General features: G+C 33.4%; 2 protein-coding genes across 12 annotated transcripts; both read left to right on the top strand.

The window, feature by feature from the left end:
* LOC18609757 (nicotinate-nucleotide pyrophosphorylase [carboxylating], chloroplastic) lies at window positions 891-5769 on the top strand. Of its 11 annotated transcripts, none has more exons than XM_018116421.1 (12): window positions 891-1006; window positions 1290-1399; window positions 1478-1620; window positions 1847-1980; window positions 2077-2140; window positions 2212-2294; window positions 2895-2978; window positions 3068-3220; window positions 3718-3894; window positions 4323-4390; window positions 4681-4821; window positions 5383-5769. In XM_018116421.1, exons 2-12 carry the CDS (start codon window positions 1350-1352, stop codon window positions 5477-5479), a joined length of 1194 nt encoding a protein of 397 aa, XP_017971910.1. In that variant the 5' UTR covers window positions 891-1006; window positions 1290-1349; the 3' UTR covers window positions 5480-5769. The 11 variants fall into 11 exon arrangements, with proteins under 11 accessions (XP_017971910.1, XP_007045112.2, XP_017971909.1 ...); XM_007045050.2 differs by having other exon boundaries at window positions 1472-1620; XM_018116420.1 differs by having other exon boundaries at window positions 1287-1399.
* On the top strand, window positions 16086-24561 carry LOC18609756 (putative 1-phosphatidylinositol-3-phosphate 5-kinase FAB1C). Its single transcript, XM_007045044.2, has 11 exons — window positions 16086-17686; window positions 17857-18654; window positions 18768-18921; window positions 19063-19407; window positions 20157-20897; window positions 20982-21313; window positions 21395-21521; window positions 21637-21801; window positions 21893-23356; window positions 23474-23740; window positions 23959-24561. The coding sequence occupies exons 1-11, from the start codon at window positions 17097-17099 to the stop codon at window positions 24211-24213; spliced, it is 5238 nt and encodes a 1745-aa protein (XP_007045106.2). The 5' UTR covers window positions 16086-17096; the 3' UTR covers window positions 24214-24561.

Genomic DNA, 25072 nt, shown 5'->3' with positions numbered 1-25072 from the left:
ATTAATTAAGTTCAAGGATAAATTAATTAAGTCTAAAAATAACACAACAAATAAGATTAAAATAATAATAAATTCACCCAAACAAAATGGAATGTTTACAAGTGGGAAAATACATTTTAATATAAGAGAGGTTAGATCCTTTGAAAAAGAAAAAAGAAGAGGGGTTAGTGTTGTTTAAGGGTCTAGAGGTTTTTTTTTTAATTTATTCATTATTACTAAAATAACTCGATATTGATTTTACTTCAATTAATTTTTAAAAAGTTAATAATCATTTGAATTTGAGTAACTTGATACTTAAAATAAAATGAACTCAAACTCAAAATAATCAAAATTTATTACAATTTAAACCGTAAATGATCCAAACCTATAGCAACTTAAATCTGAAATGAAGTAGACTAATATTAATCCAGCTCAATCCATCTAATTATGAATTAATTTTTAAAAAGTTAATGATCATTTAAATTTGAGTAACTTGGTATCTAAAATAATACAAATTTAAGTTCAAAATAAATCAAAATTTATTACACTTTAAACCTGAAATAATCCAAACCTATAACAACCTAAATCTGAACTGAAATAGAGCAACAGTAATCTAATTTAATTAGCTCCAAGTACTGAATTCGTTAGACCATGAACTTTTCCTTTTCATTTTTTAATAGATATCCACTTTCTAGGCAAACATCAATAATACAAAAGAAAAATGTAAAAAAAAAATCAGTTCGAATATAAAATATTAAATCTTTACTTATAAAATTTGTATTATTTATGCATAATAATACCATTAATTTTATGGATTTTAACTCCCTTTATTATTATTTTTATTTCTTACTTTTTAACCTTTTATCCCCATTATCACGTATAAGATATATCATCTAGCACGTTTCAATAAAAAAAAAAAAAAAATCAAACTGAGGGCTTAAAACAAAAGTGGGGAAAGATCTATGTGTGACAGGTTTATCTTCAGGTATTGAAAGGAAGGATATTGGGTATTCCATTAATCAATCAGGTAAGGTACAGAATCTTCAATCCACCAATCTTGTTTACATTTTCACCTATTTTGCTTTTTTTTTTTTCTGAATTTGTTCGGCTCAAATTACTGTATGTGGATGATATTTATATCTAAAACCCTGCTGGGTGATCTTCAATAGAAAAAGAAAGAAAAGAAAACCTACTGAGTGGCCTTTTGGAACATGAAATTTTGATGTTTAATGTTGTTTCATTAAATATAGCTCTTTCCCATATAGTTTTCTGATGCTTCTGGGCTGTTACTGGGAGGTAACTGTTAGTAGGTGATAGTAGAAAGCTCACTAGACTGTAAGACCTTAACACACAAGGAGTCCAAGCCTGGAATGTTTTCTATTTCCTCAATAGTTTTGCCTCGTTGGTGCACAACTTCAAGGTACTTTGTTGAATTATAGAATACTCTCTTGTCTAGCAGTTGGTTGAGCCTGATTTTTTTGTTTGTCCGAAGCTGTAGGCATATTGTTAGAATGGCTGCTGTTCACACTACAATTGCTGGATTATCATTCGAAGCTGTGGCAATAAAGCCTCCTTCACACCCTACATATGATTTAGAGGGCATCATTAAGCTTGCCCTTGCTGAAGATGCTGGTGGTCGAGGTTTGATTCTCATTTGAATTTCCAATATCCATCCTTGCTTTTATGGCATCTCCATTGCAGTGTTTTATATCCCATAATCTTTGCTTTACTAAGTTGATAATGATGTTTAATGATTTTTATGAAAACATTAAGCTAAAGGTTTTGCTGCAGCGTGAGCAAATATTCAGTTATAATTTTGTAAATATCTTCTGCATTCAATTTATGCAACATTTGGGTTCAATTGCAGGGGATGTGACTAGTATGGCCACTATTCCATTTGACATGGAAGTTGAAGCCCATTTTCTGGCTAAGGATGATGGTATCATTGCTGGAATTGTGCTTGCAGAGATGGTTTTTCAAGAGGTTGATCCTTCTTTGAAGGTATAGAGACACCGTGCTCTGTGTCTTTGGTTTATCCATATGGTTAGCGTGCTTGGACCACAAACTTCCTCATTTTGATGTACATTCTGATATCAGGTGAAGTGGTCTCGAAAGGATGGAGATTATGTCCAGAAGGGGCTGCAGTTTGGAAAAGTTTATGGTAAGACAAAAAGGGGCTTCTTAGTTTTGTATAAGAAGGTCCTACTAAAATCATATGCTCTCTCCATATAGGAAGGGCACATAGCATTGTCGTAGCTGAAAGAATAGCTCTGAACTTTATGCAGCGGATGAGTGGTATAGCGACACTAACTAAGGTGCTTCTATTTCCTTGAGTTTTATAAATAAAGTAAAAAATGATTTTTCATAATCATAGCTAAGTATCTTTATTTTAATCAAGCAAATCTTAGTTGCCATTATAGAGCAGATAATAGGGATGGTTGTAGGAAAACACAAAATGCATCTTTGTTATTTTAGATTGTTGTGGATTGGAATTGCAAAACAATAGGTTGATGAGTGTAAATTGTATTTGACCAAAAACATAACTGCTTGGATTATTAGTGTTGTTGATTCCTACATTCTTCTACAAGTTTGAAGTTTGTTGTTACTGATTATTATATGGCCTTGTTTTTCCACCTATTTATGTGATCAAAACACAGCAAATTTTCAATTTTTGATGGACTAATAGTTGTAAATTGCAAATTACGTCGTGTATGCACAGTAAATATATGGAAGAAACAAGACATGCAATGCATTTCATAATTGTTTTAACCTATAAATTCAGTAATGAAATCCATATTAGGCAATCATGCATGGTAAATATAATAAAGAAACAAGACACCTAGCAAAAGCTTATCAGCGCAATAGCTTTGTAATGTGCACAAAAGACTGTTTTAGAATGTTAATTTTTCTTGCAGGCAATGGCTGATGCTGCACACCCTGCATACATCTTAGAGACAAGAAAAACTGCTCCAGGCTTACGTTTGGTGGACAAGTGGGCGGTGTAGATCACTTCCCTGATTTTTCTCTTTTGTTGTTTGTTCTTTCTCTTACGCCTTTGGTTGATATTGTTGAAATTTACTTCTTGAAGGTTCTAATTGGTGGAGGAAGGAATCATAGACTGGGTTTATTTGATATGGTGTTGATAAAGGATAATCATATATCAATAGCTGGAGGAATCAGTAATGCCCTTAGATCTGTTGACCGGTATTTAGAGCAAGAAAATCTTCAAATGGAGGTTGAGGTAAATTTTTCAGATTTTAAAATCTATAGATAATTAAGTAGTTTGTGCCACTGATTAGTTAACAGAGTTGGTTACAAATCTACAAATATTAATGTGGTAGATTATATATCCTACAACTTGATTCAACCCTTCATTTTGAAGTATAAATCATTGCTGAAAAACATGTTTAACTTGAATTTTGTAATTTAATATCTTGCTTTTTAATTAACAATGCTTCAGAGAGAAACTGATTAGTTAACAGAGTTGGTTACAAATCTACAAATATTAATGTGGTAGATTATGTGTCCTACAACTTGATTCAAGCCTTCATTTTGAAGTATAAATCATTGCTGAAAAACATGTTTAACTTGAATTTTGTAATTTAATATCTTGCTTTTTAATTAACAATGCTTCAGAGTGGTTTTCTCTCTCTGCTTGTCCAGTTGTGCAAATGAATCAATCAGTGGGTGCATTGTGGCAACTGTAACTGATACGTTAACAATGTTGTCTTTTTCAAGGTTGAGACCCGGACTCATGAGGAAGTAAAGGAGGTATTGCAGTATGCATCTCAAACGAAGACTTCCTTGACCCGGATAATGTTGGATAATATGGTTGTTCCTCTTCCAAATGGTGATGTTGATGTGTCTATGCTTAAAGAAGCTGTGGAGCTAATAAATGGGAAATTTGAGACGGAGGTATCTCATGATTTTATCATGTAGCTCTTCTGTTCATTTATTTAGTGCCTACAGACTTTGCAAGAAAGTACTGTTGATGGCTGCTGTCCTGTAGTAAATTATTCCTGCTGAAGTGATGTGTTTGTTCTTTATTTTACTTTATTTGATGGTCATGGAGGGGTTGTGACACAATGGTTTGCCCTATTTGCTTGGCTTTTTGGTATTCAAATATGTGAAAAATGAGTAAAATTATGCAAGATTTGTGTGGAGCTGCTTGATTTTTTGAACAATTTCTAAAATGTAATCCATTTTGGTGACTTACCTTGACATTCTTGCTCATGTAGCTATCAAGTGCCATCTATGGTTTTACGTGATGACCTCTGTTTTAATTGCTTTACTGTGCACTTTTCTGAGGCTTAGAACTAACACATGAATTTCCATTGTGGTAGGCATCTGGAAATGTTACTTTTGAAACTGTACATAAAATTGGACAAACTGGAGTTACCTACATATCCAGGTAAGGCAGTGCAACTTTTTTCTTGTGATTTATGTTGTTTAATTAAACAGAAAAGTTCTAAGTTACCTCAACTTTATCTGAACTATGGAGGTATTTTATCAAAGAAAAATCTTATCATCCATTTAGGGCTGTTTTTGCTTCTGAAGTTAGTTCTAGTGGTATTTAAAGTCGTTGGAATTCAATCTAAAAATTTAAGATGTGTCACATGCCTAGAAATATATATAAACATCAAAATCATAAGATTTAATAAGTGCACTCAAATGAGAATGGCCCCTACTGCTTGTGGATAGGATATGCCACTGCTTTCTTTGGCACCATACGGGAGCCATGTCTCTTCAGGCAGGTACAGAGGTTGAGAATTACATGCCACACAATGATCTCTGTGGTTTTCAGTGCTCAAATCAAGGTTTTCTAGTTGTCTTTAGTAAAAAGTGCTATTCTTGCCTTGGAAGAATTTAGTTATCTGTGTGCTTTGCTGTATTATCAATTTGTTCTGCATACTTTGCTTCATTAACATTTTTTAAATGTGATATAAGTATAAAAAACTAAAACATTTCCCCATGGGCATTCTCTGTTAAGTAAAAAACAAAATCAGGCTTTTAACTGAAAACCAGGTATGCACCTGCATACATTTTGCAGGTTATTTTTCTTGATAATTGTACTTTTTTGGGAAATTGTTTCAGTAAATAATAGAAATTAGTTGAAGTTATCACTGACATCAGCTAATGTTTGTGGGATGTGTGCATGATGCATTTGGGTATAGTGAAGGATAAAATGAATTGGTGCCTAATTAATCTCTTTGAATCATTATAATTTAATCATTTCATTCAAAGTTCTTTAAAATGCACATGATACTCTTTCATGGATGTCTAATTTTTTGGCATTTAGATGGATCTGTTTATTTTAATGGAACTATTTAACAGAAAATTATCATTGCAGCAATTTAAAATTCTTGGTATGATTTACTGTTTCTGATGTTTGGATGTTTACAGTGGTGCACTCACGCATTCTGTGAAAGCACTTGATATATCCCTCAAAATTGATACTGAGTTGGCTCTGGAAGTTGGAAGGCGAACAAAACGGGCATGATCATTTATATTTCCTTTTTTATTGAGCAATAAGAGAACTCTTTCCCAGACTATATAAAGACAGAAAGAGCATGTTTGTTCTTTCCTTGCTCTAATAGTGGTTTAAAGAATTGACAGACAATAAATTGCTGTTTTATAAAAGATATGAGTAGAATTATATGCATTGACAAAATTCTAGCTCTTTTGGAATTTATTCTGCTGACAATCTGGCTGTCTTGGAATTTCCGCAACCTGATTGTGAAGGTCCTTGTCAAGAGAAATGAAAAGGTCCTTAGGGATGAATTCACTGTGTATTGTATGTGCATTTATGTTTGGAGTTATTCGCCCAACCATTCATTATCATTTAAAGGGATGTGAAAGGCATTTTGGATTTTGGCAGAGCTTTTGTAAACTGCCCATATGTGTTGAAGTTGGGTGCAAGTGAGTCCATGAATTTCTGTTGTGCATTCTTCGTTTCCAGGAAACAATGACTCTTCATTGAATATGACTTTTTTGGTGTCAATTGTGATAAAGAAATATAATATTCTATCTTCTTATTTTTAATTCTTTGGTGCTACTTGTAGGATACAGGTCTTGCAATAGGGAACAGTTGGTCTGTTGTTTGATTCTGTAAGGTAGTTAGGTCTTTGTATTCATTCATGAATTGAATTTTTCTTGTAGAATTCAATTCATTTCTAGATTTTGGGGTTTTGGTCATTGGTGACATCAGTGTCAGTGAAGAATAGCTTGAAATGTGGTTTAATGTGGTTGAAAACTTTGACCATACCATGAGTAAAAGAACAACAAAATGTGATTTTAGCTTTTTAAGTTAGAAAATTTCATTTGGTGCATAATGTCTTGGGGCCAAAGTCAGGCATTGTGTCTGATGATGACATTGCACTTTCAGGGAGTTTTCTAACCTTAACCACAGATTTAAGCTTTGCACCATTAGTGGGTATTGTGGGTGGGATGCCATTGGACTTGCATCATGCCAAGCATATCTCATCAAAAACTAAAGTTAAAATGCATATTCTGGGAAAGGAAAACAAAAAAAAAGAATTGCATTTCTGATAGAAAACAATGACCTAATGTCAATTTTCTCTATTTCTACAAATTTATCTCTTTCCTCTTTCTAAATACATGACTACTTTCCTTATCATTCCATTTGTACAGTCAAAGGAGCAGCAACCTACTCTTCCATTTCAAAGTTTGTTTTGATCCGCATTTAATTTCAAAATTTCAGAAACATCAAATTTAATTTCTTAATTTTAGATTCTAATCTTTAAATCCAAGATCAAGTCTCATCGAATATGAATTTAGTTTAATTTTAAGTTGATTTGTTCAATCTGTTTTTTGGGCTTTTTTAAGCAGAGAGAGAAATTTGAACTCAATTTTTTTAGCCGAGATTACGCATATCAATTAATTAAGCAAAATGTTGCGATATGGACCATTCAGATTTCAACTAGTAAAATACGTTCACTTTTTTAAGTTTTGATAAAAATTATACGAAAGTTCATTAGTTTTCAAAATGAATATTTCGTCCAAAAAAATATTTTTCACTGGACATGTAGGTTCAGTCGTTAATCAATCGTGTTTGCAACAATTTGATGACGTAATAAAAAAAAATAATTTTACTCTTAATTAATTTTTTAAATTACTATTATATAATTTTATTAATTTTTTATTAATAAAAAAAAGCTCAAAATGGCGCTCTCCTCCTTTAGGGATCATCGATCTATTGGGAGCACCGGCCAGTGCTCCCCTTTCTTCAGGAGCTAATCAGTGCTCTTTATTTTTTTAATTTTTTTAAAAATATAATAATAATTTTTTTAATTAATAAAAAATATTTAAATTATTTCATAATTTTTGTTAACGATGTTTGCATTTTTAAAGTGAAACATTTATTTTGAAAACTAATTGATCCGTTTAAAATTTTAATTAAAATTTAAGAGAGAGAGAGTATTTTACTCAATTTCAATGGAATTCTCCTATGTTCATTAAGTCACTATGTTCCTCTGGATGTAAGGAATAAATGACATGTGAAGGCGGTAAACAGGGCCACGCCAGTTGTTTGGGTTGGAACAGGCAGAAAGACACCCCACAAAGGAGAAGCAAATGGAGTTTCTGAGGGGCCATCAGCCACCAATTGCTGGATCGACTTGAAGGAATCCCAAGTTGAAAAAGGCTCGAGGGAATTTTCAAATGCCTACTAAATTCCAATTATCAGGTGGTTTCTCTAGAAAAAAAAAAAGGGGGGGGGGGGGGGGGGGGTGGTGGAGGGCAAGTAAATTAAAGTATGTATGATGAGATTCCACATAGGTTTTTGTGATTATATTTATTTATTATGACACTGACCCAGCAGCTGTTCTCGTGGTTGGAAATGCGAGGTTTATTTGATTATCAAATAAATTAAACCGCATTTAAGCCAATTCTAAGGGAAAATAGGGGGGAATAAGGGGCGAAAATCAAGTATTAGTCCAGAAATTAGAGAGAGAAGGTTGGGTTAACATTTTCTGGTCACATTTGTCTTATATAAAGCCAGGAATTTCTGACCTACTTTAATTCAGATATTTTTCTCGCAGGTCGCATTACACATGCTAAATATTTTTCACAAACTTGGCGTGCAATGTTTTTTCAGCAAACCATCTTCATCTTCTATTGTCCTGTGTATCTCAAAGCCCACACACCAACCACTTGTCTTAAAACATCCAAAGTCAATTGAATATCCAATAATAGGAATATCATATATCTAGTGGAATTTTCTTTGATAATTTTTCTTACCTTTTAGATATTATTATTATTTTACATGTCATACTTCCTCCTAATTTCCTAACAAAGGTTACCCAACTTTTGTATGCAAAAATATATCTGCACTTCTTAAAATACACAAAAAAAAAAAAAAAAAGTGAAGGTTTTGAGGCAAAAGAGAAAGAAAGCATAAAGCTGTTTGGTTAAATTATGCTCCATTCCATAAAAGTAATGTTGGAATACTTTGCCTTTTGTATGAGGCCAAGGACATGGATTTGTATCATTGTCGGCGAGCATGTCATTTAACCTTATGATTGACTAATAAAACATGTCATCCAAAAACAAGCAAAACTTATAATTTTGTACCAAGGAAGATTTAAAAATATATATATATATTTATAACCGAAAAAATATTAGAGAATCTTTTGACCTCATGGATATTATTCTGCTAATTTTGTTAGCAAATCAATCAAAATAAAAATATAATAATGATAAAATTTAATGCAATTAAGGTGTTGTAACATAAATCAAAGATTGGACCATAGTTACTATTGGAGTAACATAGCAGTAAGTTAGCCCATTTGACAAAGAAAGAAATTTGTATGAGGCTGTTTGGTTTAAGTTTTTTTAGTTTAAAAATTATTATGAAATTTTTATAAAAAATAATAATTTTTAAAATTAAATTAAAGTTATTTGTTAAGTTGTTTAGTAAAACAAATTATATAAGCTTTAATTGGTTAAAATTATTATAAAGAGTATTCATGTCATCTTCAATTACCTAATAAATTAAAGCTGAATATAAGTCTATTTCAAATTTGTATACGATTTCAGATGTTAACATAAAAATAATCAATAAAAAAAGAAAATAACTCTCAAACTTGTGTGATAGTAATAGTATTAGATTTTTTTTAATGAAAAAAATAAAAAACTTTTAAATAGTACTTGAATACAGTTTTTAATTTTAGATTTTCTCTTCTCTTAAACTTTGTAAGAATAGAAAAATCTTAAACTTTGTTATTTTGTTACTAAGTCTTCTATTTTTTTTTATTAGTTTTTGTAACGAGAGGTGAAGGAGAGGATAATCGCAATTTTACCAAACAATTAAAGAAGGAAGGAGAGGAGAGGGAGATTGATTGAAAGATATAAATATTTTTTGAAATGTTAATATATTTTTAAAAAAAGATAAGAGAAAACTCATTTTTAGAGTTTTTTTAGTTTTTTTTTTAATNTGTTGGGTCTTCTATTTTTTTTATTAGTTTTTGTAGAGAGAGGTAAAGGAGGAGAGGATAATCGCAATTTTACCAAACAATTAAAGAAGGAAGGAGAGGAGAGGGAGATTGATTGAAAGATATAAATATTTTTTGAAATGTTAATATATTTTTAAAAAAAGATAAGAGAAAACTCATTTTTAGAGTTTTTTTAGTTTTTTTTTAATTTTTATTTTTTTAAAAAAATTACTTTTTAAAAGCTTTTCAAAAAATCCTTTTAAAAAAAAGTATAAAGTTACATGTATAACTAAAAATTACAATTTAATGAACTATTATTCAATGTATTACATTCAACAAAAAAGTAATGAACAAACTAATTAAATCAACAAACCAATGTAAAATTAAATGAAATCCATATACTATAAAACTTGAACTTGACTTTTAAAAAATTTTAAGTACATATTCAATAAAAATATAATAAATAAATCAAATAAACTGACGAACTATCATAAAGTTAAATGAAATCTACGTGTGATTGAACTTGATATTTAGAAATTTTCAAAATACATAGTCGAAAAACTGTACATGCTCAAAATGATCTTTTAGAAAGTCAACACTACAATTATCATCTTAATTAGATTTGAATTACTTTTACTAAAAAAAATATATTTGAATTAAACTTGACAAGCAGATGGGGTAGTTTGACCCCAGCACGCAATTGTCTACGTTAATGAAAGAAAAAGTATCTACACCCCTAGCATTCAATTTACTTGTCTAAACTATGAAACGAAAAACCAAGAAAGTAGGCATAAATTTGTTTGCTGGTCTCTAATCTTCAGCTTAAACAATGATCAATTAGTCAAGAATTGTGCATTGATGGGCACCTTCTCTTTTTCTGCCGACCCAAAAAATCCATCAGCTGTCCCAAATTCGTCAGCATCTGATGTTGCCCTGCCTTTGGGTTTCCTTTTCGGAACATCAAATTTGGATTAGGACTCTCAAAAAAAGGGGGCAGGAAGAGGAAGAATAGGGACTATAAAGGGGAATGGTCATTGCTATCTTTAGCCAGCACCACCGCCCATGACTACCATAAGATTATTCTTTCTTGAACTAACACGTAATTTCTTCATACCAAAGCAATTTTCCAAGTTCGTAGTTTTCTTCTTTTTTTTTAATAATAAGACCCAAAGCATGCTTGATACAAGTTTTTATAAACAATTTTAGTGTGATTTCCAAATATGAAATTAAATTGTAATTATTATGTTTTGGATATGTGTGCAAAAACATCTACATACTAAATCCATGTAAATTAATGTGTGACCTAAACTCCCAATAAGGGTATCGTTAGTTTGGACAGTGCCTCCTAATTAATCAAGGGCATCCAAGGGTTCATTGAAATTAGCATCTGGTTTAAATTTGACAGATAAAAAATCATTTTCATTTGAGTTGAGAGGGGCATAATTAAGAAAATATTTGACCCTTTAATAAGTTTGCTCTAAAAGGCATCTTTTTCAAGCTAAAAGATTATTCTAGTAGTATTCATAGGTCCAATTTGGGCAGCTTTTGCTGCGACATGCAGGCTTAAATGAGCAGTTATACTTTGGTGAAGTAAATCTTTTCTACGGTGTTTGTAACGTACAAATAAATACTTTTGTACATTATATATATATATATATATATAGAGATTAATTTGTGGTCAAAATTTTTGGATTTTTATCAATTTAAGATTAATTGTTTCAATTGTAATAATCAAAGGTTAAATATTTTTTATTTCTTACAATTAAGGGTTAAGGTGAAAAGTATTTGACATGTGTAAGATAAGTATATGACGTAAACATTGACTTATTTTGTAAGATACGAAAAAATAATTTTGTCAAAAAGTCATTTCTGTCTTATAGTGTCTTTCTTCTCGATCTGATGTTGATTTAGGATGATAGATAAGCTGCTTTGTAATGTCTTTCGTTTGTGATATAAGTTCCATTCACTTGTCAATTTAACTCTTAATTGTAAGGATCCGAAAACATTTGACCCTTAATTATTATATTGAAACGTTTGATCCTTAATTGAAAAGTATTCAAACGTTTAGTTCTAATTTAAACATTTAGTCTATATAGGATGGTAAAGATATCTAAAGATAAATGGATGATATAAATACTTTGTTAGGATTCTTCAAAATAAATTTTACAATCTGAATTTTACTTAATCACACGTCTGCATTATGTTAATCCTTATTTTTACGAAATCAAAGCATTACTCTGCGGTTTTAATGCAGATTTTTATTTTCTTGACAAACCTAAAGCAATTGTATAATGTAGAATTAATGGAGGTTTTAATGGAAAATTCAACCGTAAGCAATTCTGTAAACAAGCCAAGCTCTGGCATGCTGTTTTTGCCAGGAGCAACTCGAAGAAGGCATATACTTTTTTCATCCTGAAGAAAGCAAGAGGAAAATTGGTCAAAACAAAAGCGTACAAATAATTGAAATGTTTCAACAATATTATAGTGGAAATTATAGTACATTAACTTTTGATGACTACTTCTACCAAACAAATAAAAAAAAAAGTTTTGGTGACTGGTAGTTAAAAGAATAGCTTTATATTTTATTATTTCTAAAAACCAAGAGTACAATAAGTCTAACTCTATTTCTGTCTTATTATAATTTATTCCCCTCGTATTAGCACTTTACAGAAAAAAAAAAATACTTTTTGGGTTTTATTTTATCTATCTTTAATATCTTAAAATTACGATGTTTTTATTTTTTATTAAAAAAATAAAAACAGAACAATTACATTAAAATAACATGTGAGAATGAAATTTTGGTAACATCAATTAATAAGATTGATGCATTACTTTTAAAAAAATCTTTGAAAAGCATCGTGGATATTAAAAATTATGGAAAGTCAATTTTATATTAAAAAATTAAAATTTTCATAAAAAAATTGAAGTTAAAATTTTCTCTTAAACTTCATAAAAGTTAAATAAAACTAATGAATTTAGAACAAAAGAAATATAAAAAGCAATACCATGGTGTTGCATTTTTATGGAGGCGACTACGATATATTTGCCTGATCATTGCTGAAAAAAATGGCATGAAGATAAGATATAGGGTAGTAGGGTTAGTGGGCGTCGTCATGTCATTGAAAGGATCAATGGAATAATATTTGCTAAATACAAATATAGTATAGTGAATACATCTTGTAATTTCTTTGAACAAATCATTGATATGAAAGCACAACAACATCTTCCCGAAATTGTGAAGCATCCTATTGATGGATACCAAATCGAGATTCAAGTGCTTAACCTTTTTCATAATAAGGATTAATTCTATCCTAGAGAATGGATGATGACACTATAACATCATGCCAAGGCATTCTTAGAGTGTATTGTTGGTGGATAATGGATCATAAGAATATTAAGCAATACAATCGAAGGAGAATCCTCATTCTATGTTAACTATAGTCATAGACTACCAAGATACAAGAAGGTTAGTTTAGGGTTTTTAACTTGAAAAAAAGAAAAGAAATAAAGGCAAGGGAAGGAGGACGTTGGTTGTTTCACTAGGCTTTTAATATTTAGGACAAAGGGCATGCACAAGTGGGGCCTTTGTAGCCCTAATTTGACAAGCATTAATTAGTTTAATTATCTCTTATTTTTCATAAAGCAAAGTGGTATGGGTTCTCCATACACCAACCATACCAAAAGTAAATCAACAAAAATAAACATATTCTCACATGGAGATGAGTCATAAATGATGGTGATGAAGAAAAAACGTCTAGGGGCGGCTCACTCTACGCTTATCCTTTAGTGACTATACCCGTGAAGAAATGACGTAGCTTTCGAAACTAAACTGTGGAGGGGCATCTAGTGACTCATGGCAACTCTCAAATTGGTCATTCCATAAGAATCTGGGGACATTCAACAACAATATAATATATCTACGCATACCCATTATTTTAATTTTTAACCATGATCAGTTTATTATTTTCGATAAAATTGGAATAAGGGCATAATTTAATATGATGATGGTATGCTTGAAATCCTGTGTCAGGGTGTGAGTTTTAAGAAATATTCATTACTTGTTAGTTTGTATAATTCTCCCATCCTGCTATAGTCTTTTTTTAACAAATGAGAATTGTTTGTATGTAAATAGAATAATAAAGTTGAAGCAAAATTAGTGAGACTTTTTTTTATTCAACAGAAAAGAAAATCCCCATAGAAAATGCCAAGAGCATAATAGTATAAAGAAGGGAGAAAGAAATAGGAAAAAAAAAAAAAAGCCTCATCTTTCGGCACACCTTGGCAGCACACAGTCACACACACCTTTGCAGATGTTGTCTTCTCACCAAACCAAATGCCAAGCTAATGCTACCAAACCCACCTTACCTGTAAAAATGTTCCTGGGACATGCCATCCCACACCCTTTTTATGTTTATAGAATTTAAGAATTAGGGTATTCGGGTTCCTTTTCTTTAATTTGGATAGCAACCCATGTTGAAAAAAAGGTGACCAAGTTGATACAAATCTTTATGATTGCGAAATTGAACAGTAATCCACTTCGAGTATAGCTTAATGAGGTCTATCATTAGAGTGGTACAGGACAATAATTAATAATTATGAAAGATTAATGACTTTTTTTTTAACTAAAATATAGTAAAAAAAAAAACAGTACAAATTTGCCAACTGTCCTAGTAAAAGCTTTATGATGGTTTTATTATGAAAATAAAGTAACTTGATGATCATTTCTTTGCATTTAATTTATACTGCAATAGTTGTTTTCTTTAATCACAGCAAGAAATTGAAGTCATTTAGAACTTAAAATTCAAGTCTTCATAAAAATAATTTCTTTTTCTTACTTTACATCAAGAATGATAACGCTCTTTTATTCCATAAATCTCTCAACCTTCCTTTTCAAGACTTAAACTCGAGTTTCATGTTATAATTACAAGTTATAAATGTAATTACTAAAATATTTTTTTATTTTTAGGTAAATATGCATAAATCTCTCATCCTTCTTTTTCGAGACTTAAACTCTAAATATCATGTTATAATTTCAAGTTACAAATTTAATTATTGAAATAATTTTTATTTTCTAAGTAAAAGTACATAATTTCTCATCATTCCTTCTCGAAACTTAAACTCGAGATTTTATGTTATAATTTCAAGTTACTAATTTAATTTCTGAAATAATTTCTATTTTTTAGCTAAATATGCATAATTTCTCATCATTCTTTTTCTGAACTTAAACTCGAGATTTTATGTTATAATTTCAAGTTACAAATTAATTACTAAAATAATATTTATTTTTGTGGTAAATAAGCATCATTTCAAATCATTCCTTTTTAGGATTTAAACTTAAGATTTTATGTTATAATTTTAAGTTATAGATTAATTATTAAAATATTTTTTATTTTTTAAGTAAATATGGTAATCCAATCAATTTTTTGAATAACAAAATTTCATTAAGCTTTGGGTTTTACCAAAAAAAGGGTATTCTTGAATTCTCTTCCAACAAAAAAATCTCATTCCTCTCGTATATTTCGAACTTAAGATATATAAGATAATGTGAAATCTTGAATTCTAATATCAAGTTTGAATCATAAACTCACTGGAGATGTTATTGTACTTGTTAATGCCAGTAATTTTTTTTTGCTAAATGTTAATGCAAGTAATTTGAATTGAGTTTATAGATTAATCATATGGATAAATTCCATACACACATAACCTCATGTATAAATAAAGTTAAGGAATCCTTAAAACTAAATACATTCTTACCTAATTCAATTTGCAAATCTTTATTTTAAGAAGTCATAAATTTTTAATTTTATCCACTAATGACGAGAGTGTAGCATGCGATTCATTAATTAAAAATGGTGTAAGAAGGTGAGGGACTACGTCAAGAACTTGTCAAAGATTCTTGAGAGGTCGGGTCAAAAGAGACCCGCCAACCTGACCCAGTCGGAAAGCCCAAATTTTTTAGTTGTTGTCAACGGAGCGTGTAGTACACGCAGGTAGAAAAAGCGTGTAAAGTTGGTTAATGAAGAAAACGGAACCACGCAAAATCTACTTTACGACCCTATCCCCAAATATAATCCGTAGACTTAAGAATACTACAGCAGCTCACAAAGCCCCCCAATCTGTTTAAAATAAAATGTGTATTATTTGTTTCCCGCTTTGATAAAAAGTAACTCATTTATTGCATCATAATTATGCATTTTCATCTAATAAATAAATGACAAATTTGAATTTGACTTTGTTCATTTTAGTTATAAAACGTGGAAATTCATTTCATTGTTACTTTTTTTGTCTCTTTCCCTCTAAAATAAATCGTGTTATATGATGGTACTTTTACAATTATATCGTGCATTTAAGATCACTGTCAACGAGAAAAAACTTTACTCAAAATTTAAATTTTAAATAAAAGAAAATGGACAAAGAATTGTGACGTGATAAATGCATGGGTTTTAATAAATCAACATGCATAAAAAAATTGAGAAAAAAGAAAATGGAAACATTGATGCTGACCAATGAACAGAGAAAGCTTGAAGATGGGGGGTCTAAAAGAAATAAAGAAATGAATTAAGATTAAAAAAAGTACCATGATGACCAATCAGGTACAACTCACTCAATAAAATACAACCCCATTAGCCCTAATTAAACCGAACATTCAAAAAAAAATAAAAGAAAAAGCAAAAGAAGAGAGAGAAATATTATAGTATTGGGTGTTGAGAGGGAAAGGAGAGGGGGCTAAGGGAAGGGAAGGGAATGGAAGGGGAATGAAAAAGGAGAAGAGAGGTGATAATATAAGGAAGCAAAAAGAAAAGAAAGGAAAAACTGGAAATAATAAGAAAAGGGTAAAGAAGAGTTTTGTTGGGAGAGTAGAGTCGATGGAAATGCGTGCTGATTCCGGTAGAAAGGGAACCTTCTCTGTACTCCTTCTTTTCCTCCTGCTGATCCTCATTTTGCCTCGTATCTAATTTTCTTCTTTTTCTTTCTTCTTCTTCTCCTTCTTCTAGTGTTTCTATTTTGGTCTCTGGATTTGGTTTGAAAAACTGAAACCCCACTATAAGTCACAGTAATTCGGATGCTTGTATCGATCTACGGACGCATTCCTGATATATCCAGGAGTGGTTAAAGCTCTGAATTTTTCGGGATATTTTTGAGTTTTTCTTTTTTCATTTTTGTGGGTCAGGTTTCCGTTGAATCTTTTTTTTTTTATTGTAGGGTTTATGTTGTTGTTGTTGTTGTCGTCGTCGAATTCTTGATTGGGAAATTTCTTGGCTTATTATTATTATTATTATCGATATTGTTATTGTGATTTTTGATGTGTAAATATTGTTATTATGAGATTTGTGATTTAGTAAAAAATTTAGTTTGTGGGGGAGGTTTTGATTTACTTTCCTCCTCGGAAATATTTTGTGATACCCCGGAGGATTTTAGTTTCATTTTCCTTTTATTAACACCTTTGAGAAAAAAAAGTCAAAATCAATCAATTGTAAGCTTATAAAAACACATACCCTAAAAATCAATCGAAACCCACCATTTTTATTGTGGGTTTCTATTAAATTTTCAATATTTCCATATCAAACTAAAGATTTTTTTTCATAAATACTGATTTAGAAGAGGAAGATCAAGGAGAAAAGAGGGGTGATAGGAATTCTGTTGTGGGGGTTGTTTGGGATTCTTATGGGAATACCCGATAGCTCACTATTAGATCTAATAGAAAAAGTTAGGTCTTGGATTTCTTGGGGAGCAAGTGATATTTCATGTTTCCCTGGTGAAGAATTTGGGAGGCTCAAAAACGGTGTTTGCAAAAAAATGTGTTGTGAATGTGATATGAAGTTTGCTGATGAATTCTCTCATAGATACCGTTGCCAAAGCTGTGGTCGTTGGTTATGTTCAGAATGTGTTGAAAGATATGAATCCCGTGTTGTTGTTGTTGTTGCTGCTGAACAATCAGCTAATGTAAAGGGTAATGATTTTTCTAGGATGATGAGTGTTAAATCTTGCAAGTTTTGTTGTGATGGGGTTAAAGCGAGGCGTGAAAGTGGAGGAAGGAAGTATTGTGAGAAAGTGCATCCTTCTGAATCTCCCCGGGAGAGCCCTGAACCACCATCCCCATGTTCTGTGAATAGTGAATCAATCAAGAGTGATCATCTTGCCCGGTATCTTGAAGCCCGAGATTGCAGGTTTTCTCTGCAGGCAGTGACTGGCAAGAGTATGACTTCATTTAGTGCTCATCCTTCTCCAGTATCTACTCGAAGATCTCCCAGCAGGTACCTCCGCTTAGATGACAATTACTTTGCTGGAATTTTCGTTTTTCTGTTTGTATGTAAATTGGAGACACCCCCGTTAACCTCCTAATATTAGTTTTGTTCTTGACCTTTTTTTCATCTTTTTTTTCCTGGTAGTGAATGTGTTGTTATTTGTGTATTTACTGGTGTAGGAGTGATGAAGAAGATGCTGATGATTCTGGTAAGCACTTTGTGAGTCCCTGGGCCGAATATTGTCATGATGTTTCGGATTTAGATTCAAGTAGTATTAGTGCTAGACATGAGTTTTATAGCTTTAAGTCCGTGGGATCAAGTCCTTCAGTCAGCCCCTCTAGGAACAATTTTACTCCTTATAGAGTTGGGCATTCTGTACAGCGGAGGCAAGAAGGGAGCCCAATGGCTCAGTATGTTGGTCCCTTTGATCAAGAAAACATGGCTGTTTTAAGAAAGCCAGAGACAGGGAGTGAGGAACCAGAAAATATTGATGATTACTCTGATGACATGTCTGTTTTTCGTAATCATTATGCAAAGTCCCAAAAGCCATTGGATTTTGAAAACAATGGTCTGATATGGTATCCCCCACCACCTGAGGATGAAAACGATGAGGCAGAGAGTAGCTTCTTTACATATGATGATGAAGATGATGATATTGGGGATTCTGGTGCAATGTTCTCATCCAGTAGTAGCCTTTCAAGTATGTTCCCAGCAAGGGAGAAACAAAATGAGGGAAACAAAGAACCTCTCAGAGCCGTAATACGGGGGCATTTTAGGGCTCTTGTGTCACAACTATTACAAGGTGAGGGTATTAAAGTTGGTAAAGAGGATAATGCTGGGGACTGGCTTGACATTGTCACAGCTATAGCATGGCAAGCCGCGAATTTTGTGAAACCAGATACTAGCAGAGGAGGCAGTATGGATCCTGGTGATTATGTGAAGGTTAAGTGTATGGCGTCTGGAACTCCCAGTGAGAGGTGTGGGCTGCCTTACTTTTTTCAGATATTCTAAATTTCAATGTTCTATAGTTTTTCCCGTTTATATTCTTATTATATGAGTTCATAACTCGTGAATTCTGTCATTCTTGCAGCACCCTTGTCAAGGGAGTGGTCTGTACCAAAAATATAAAACACAAGCGCATGACCTCACAATACAAAAATCCTAGATTACTTCTTTTAGGGGGGGCCTTAGAATTTCTGAAAGTTCCAAATCAGCTGGCATCTTTTAATACATTACTTCAACAGGTTTGTTTTAAACACTTATTCCATTTATGCAGGTCAATAGAAGGTTTTTGTGGGATTAAAACCATCACATATTTGTGTGCTTTCTCTCTCTCTCTCTTTATGTATGTGCATGTGTGTTCTAAATGTTTGCCATTTGGGCAGGAAAATGATCATCTCAAGATGATCATTGCAAAGATTGAGGCTCTTCGCCCCAATGTACTGCTGGTAGAGAAGAGTGTGTCTTCATATGCACAAGAGTATCTACTTGCTAAGGAAATTTCATTAGTGCTCAATGTGAAAAGGCCATTATTGGAGCGTATAGCAAGGTGCACTGGTGCTCTTATTTGTCCATCAATTGATAATTTATCTGCTAAGCAATTGGGGCACTGCGAATTGTTCCGGTTGGAGAAAGTAACTGAAGAACACGAGATGGCCAATCAGTTTAACAAGAAACCATCAAAAACACTGATGTTCTTTGAAGGTTGTCCGAGGCGTTTAGGTTGCACGGTAATATTTCTATTTATGCATATGATTCTCTTTTTTTAGTTCCTTTGAATTGTGGGAATTTTGAACCACATATGCTTCCCTCTTTCTTTTGTAGGATACACACTGGCTGTCCACATTTAATTTATGAGCATTTCGATTCTTATAGTTGCTTTCAGTGCTGAACTCTACTCCATTTCCATTCTTTCAATTAATTTGTCTTTTGCTTCTCTATGTGGCACAAACATTTTAGTTTGGGTCTTTCCAAATTTCTTTTGTTAGATCTTGTTGATATGGTCTCATGGCTTTATTTATTTAAATAAATGCTTTTATCCCCTACTCTCCCTCCGTCCTCTCCTTTTATGTGTATGTAACTATGAAACTATTGGAAATTGATTTCTTTCTACTTGTTGAGTGGTTTGATTGTATGAGTTGTTGTGGCACATTTCTCTCGAACTGTTCTAGTTCTTTATTCAGTGCAGAAAGTGGAAAAGGAGGAACGTAACAAAAGATTAGATGAAATTTAGTTGCACGTTGATCTCTTTCTGATCATTATAGGCTGTTGAGGACCAGTATTTGATTTGCTCATGTGGATGGTAAAATAGCCTCGGGCTTGTAAAACATGGATGTTTGCATGAGAAATGAAAATAAATCTTACTTGCAGGAATGTGTTCACTGATCTGTATTTTAACATATATGATCTTGATGCCAGTATCTTCCAAAGATGTTAAGCATAGTTGTTTCTAATCAGATTGCCTTGGTTCTCTTTGTAGGTCCTGCTGAGGGGCAGATCTCGTGAAGAACTAAAGAAGGTTAAACATGTTGTTCAATATGCTGTTTTTGCAGCCTATCACTTATCACTTGAGACTTCCTTCCTTGCTGATGAAGGTGCTACTCTGCCTAAGATGAAAGTAAAACGTTCAATTGCTGTACCAGAGAAAACGCAGACCGACAATGCCATTTCGGTTGTACCTAGTTCCTCTTCTCCATCCAGTTTCAACTTGATAGTCAATGCTTCTGCTCAGGATGATGCATCTCTGAGTCACAATTCAGGGCATGGAGGATTGGAATCATTATCTGAGCCCTATGATCAAAGTCATTTTTTTCCTTCATCTGGTGGTTCCTTTCTTGATGCATGCAATGATGACTTGGCACATGATGAGGGTTTGGACATGTGTTCTTTGGAACAATTCAAGGATTTGAAGATGTCCACGACGTTGCCTTGTGATATTAGAGATTTTCCTCGATCAGAGTTGCAAGAAACTATGACAGAAGAGGAGAGGCATCTTGGTGAGATTCACGAAATGGCTAAATTTGAAAAGATTGATGAGGATGAAGCTTCCAGTGAATACTTTTCAGCCACCGACACTCACCAGAGTATATTGGTTTCATTTTCAAGCCGGTGTGTGCTGAAAGGAACTGTATGTGAACGGTCACGGCTCCTGCGAATAAAGTTTTATGGTTCTTTTGATAAACCACTCGGAAGATATCTTCGTGATGATCTGTTTGATCAAGTAACTCATTTCAGATTTTGTGTGCCTTCATGTGAGAATATGGGGTCTATGTTTGAATTGTATATTAATAGGTTTTCTTTGCAGGCATCTTGCTGCCGTTCTTGTAATGAGCCAGCTGAAGGCCACGTTATATGTTATACCCACCAGCAGGGGAATCTGACAATCAATGTAAGACGCCTTTCCTCTCTTAAGCTGCCTGGTGAACGGGATGGTAAGATTTGGATGTGGCACCGATGCCTAAGGTGTGCTCATATAGATGGGGTTCCTCCAGCAACTCATAGAGTTGTTATGTCTGATGCTGCCTGGGGACTTTCTTTTGGAAAGTTTTTGGAGCTTAGTTTTTCAAATCATGCGACTGCTAATCGGGTTGCAACCTGTGGTCATTCATTGCAGAGGGACTGCCTTCGTTTCTATGGGTAAATGCTGTAAAGTTTTTAATATGTAGTATCTGTTGACAGTTAAGGATGATGTTGATACTTATGAGTATCATTTTACAGATTTGGCAACATGGTTGCATTCTTCCGCTATTCCCCAATTGATATACTATCGGTCCATTTGCCCCCATCAATGCTTGAATTTAGTGGGGACGCTCAGCAGGAGTGGATTAGAAAAGACGCAGCCGAGGTTTGTTGTCTATTTTCCCTCTTGTTCTTTTTTTGTTGTTTAATTGCCCCTCTTGTTCTTATTCGAATGAAATTATCATATTTTGAAATTATTGACTTTTATCTTTCTTCCACAGCTAATGGTCAAAATGGAAATGTTGTATGCGGACATATCTGATGTACTTGACCACATTGAACAGAAGAGTAATTCTGCTAGCTGTCAATCATCAAATGCAAGTGAGTTACCGAATCACATTATGGAACTGAGAGATCAACTTCGAAAGGAAAGAAATGATTACAATGTAAGTACACTGAATACTAGTTACTGATATAACCTAGAAATATACTTGGTGGTGTGTATGTGCTATCATTGACTAGCTTTCTTGTTTATAGGGTTTGCTACAACCAGTTGTTATGGAGACTTCACCACTTGGTCTAGCAGCTGTGGACATCCTAGAACTGAATCGCTTGAGGCGTTCACTTCTAATTGCTTCACATGTTTGGGATCGGCAACTTCATTCATTGGACTCTCTTCTTAAGAAAGGTTCTGCTGTTAAAGCTGACATGGATCATATTAAGGATGGAAAACCTGAAGCTCATGAGCCAAATGCCTGCAGATCCTCAGATTCACAGGAGCCTCCTAAGAATGACATAGGGTTGGAACAGAACTCAAGTTTAACAACCTTGGAATCTGTTGTACCAGAAGAATCTAACTTGGCATTATGCCACCAGAAGAGAGAGGAGGATGTGCGTCCAGATGAAAGCATCCCGTCTCCTGCGTCTACTCTATCTGAAAAAATAGATTCTGCTTGGACTGGTACTGATCTACTCACATTGAAAGTTCAACCTCCTGAAGCATCTCAGGGAGATGGCCCCCAAGCTGGTTCTATCAGGCCAACAAGTAAAATTGATAATCTGACTTTGAGAAAGATAGCATCTCCAATGAGGCTTCATTCGTTTGATTCTGTATTGAGATTCCAAGAAAGAATTCAAAAAGGATTGTACCCTTCTTCATTGCATTTTTTGACACTTAGATCTTTCCATGCTTCTGGAGAGTACAGGAGTATGGTGAGGGATCCTGTTTCTAATGTAATGAGCACTTACTCCTACACATTGCCTCTAGAGGCACAAAAGTTGAATTTGTTGCTCAGTTCCACACCCACTTTAATCACCTCTGCATCTCATATGGCTGAAGGGGCTCGGCTACTTCTTCCGCAGAGGGGCCACAGTGATATTGTTATTGCTGTTTACGACAGTGATCCTGCAAGTATAATAGCATATGCTCTTAGTTCCAAAGAATATGAGGAGTGGGTTGCTGATAAGTCCTATGAAAATGGAGGAGGCTGGAGTGTCAGTGACAGGAGCAAAGAAGATTCTGTAGCTTCCAACTTTTCACCCTGGCAGTCATTTGGCTCTCTTGATCTGGATTATATCCATTACAGAAGTTTTGGCTCTGAAGATGCTTCATCATCTGTGGGTGCCTTGTTTGCAGATACAAAAAGGTCTCCGCATTTAACAGTTTCTTTTGGAGATGATTCTTCTGCTGCTGGTGGCAAAGTGAAGTTTTCTGTGACTTGTTATTTTGCAAAACAGTTTGATTCTCTTAGAAGAAAGTGTTGTCCTAGTGAATTGGATTTTTTGTGTTCCTTGAGCCGCTGCCAGAAATGGAGTGCACAAGGGGGAAAGAGCAATGTGTATTTTGCCAAATCATTAGATGAGAGATTCATTATTAAACAAGTGCAAAAGACGGAGTTAGAATCATTTGATGAATTTGCACCGGAATACTTCAAGTATTTGACAGATTCTCTTAGCTCAGGAAGCCCAACTTGCCTTGCTAAAATTCTTGGTATTTATCAGGTTTGTCCCATTACTGTTCTTCTTTGAAAGCATTGTTTCTGTGCATCCAGTTGGGGTTTGGAGTGTCTAATATGTCAAGGTTTCTTTGTAAATTTTTTGTTGTTGGCTTGATGGTAGGTCTCTGTAAAACACCTGAAAGGTGGCAAAGAAACAAAAATGGATTTTATGGTGATGGAGAACCTATTTTTCAGAAGAAGTATCTCAAGGGTATATGATCTTAAGGGCTCTGCAAGGTCACGGTACAATCCGGATACAACAGGGACAAACAAAGTACTGCTAGATATGAATCTGTTAGAAGCACTGCGAACAGAGCCCATTTTTCTGGGAAGCAAGGCAAAGAGAAGCCTTGAGAGAGCCATTTGGAATGATACATCTTTTTTGGCAGTAAGTTGCTTCCACCATAAGAGCTTTAAAAAATGGTTCATATCTTTCAAATTCTTCCTGGTCAATGTTGAAGTAGGAATAGGATTTGAATGTGATGCCGTAACCAAAATCTTTTCATGATGTTAAACAAGTTATTCCATTGGACTTAAGATTCTTTTTCCCATTTGCGGTTTTCTTTTAGTAATATTTATTGAAATTTTTGTGCTGTGCTTTTTCAGTCGGTTGCTGTCATGGACTATTCATTGCTGGTTGGAGTGGATGAGGAGCGCAAAGAGCTGGTTTTGGGAATTATTGATTACATGAGACAATATACTTGGGACAAGCACTTGGAGACATGGGTTAAGGCGTCTGGGATACTAGGTGGGCCAAAGAATGCATCCCCAACAATTATTTCTCCTAAACAGTACAAGAAAAGGTTCCGGAAGGCTATGACTACCTATTTTCTCACTGTACCTGATCAATGGACTTCATGATCTGTATTATCATTGATTCATTGGTTCATTAATAAGGCATAAGAAATTGTAATTGCTGATAAATGAGAAGGGAGCTCCCTCTCTCCCCAGGTTTTGTTTCTCTTTTATCCTCATTTTTTCTTTCGGCACAATTTCTTCAATGTGGGCAGAAGTGGCCTGCATCTAAAACAAACTACAAATGTGAAGAGGGGAAACGAAGCTTTCTTTTTGAGGGCTCTTTTTAATGACCTCTAAAGAAAGGGGAAGAGTTTTTAGGGCTCTGGTGTAATGTTGTAGTGTATAGTTTTTCTCTTGTGCATGTGCAAAAGCTCCCCGGAAGAATCAAAGGTTCCTCTACCTTAACATGAATTGTTTAGGGCTTTATACTTAATAATAATAATGCACATTATAATCAGGTTTGTCACTGTTATGAGAATAATGCTTCTCTCCCATAATAAAAGCACTGTTCTAATCACAGTAACATAGAGGTGGCAAAACGGGCGTACAGCACGACCCACGTTATTACAGTAATGGGCCTCACCTTATTAAGGGGCTGGGCTGAGTCATCATATATCGTGACCCATGGGTCGGCACAGCATGGCCAGTAATTTTTTTTATGCATGATTTTAAGAATTTAACTAAATCTCAAGATGGTCATGAAATCTCAATATTTAATTTTTCGAGTTTACTTTTGAAACTAAATAATTGTTATTATGTTAATGTACTATCTAGAAATATTATTTTGGGTTTACATTTAACGATCAATATGATTTCGATTTTACAATTAAAAGCAATTATTTATATTGCCAACTCTCCTACATTTTTTTTTTTATTTATTCACCAATAGCCACTGAGCTCCTTGCTTCAACTATCAAGCTGA

This window comes from Theobroma cacao, chromosome 2 (genome assembly GCF_000208745.1).
Source record: "Theobroma cacao cultivar B97-61/B2 chromosome 2, Criollo_cocoa_genome_V2, whole genome shotgun sequence".
In the NCBI taxonomy this organism is placed as follows: domain Eukaryota; kingdom Viridiplantae; phylum Streptophyta; class Magnoliopsida; order Malvales; family Malvaceae; genus Theobroma; species Theobroma cacao.
This window is presented reverse-complemented; position numbering and strand designations above follow the sequence as displayed.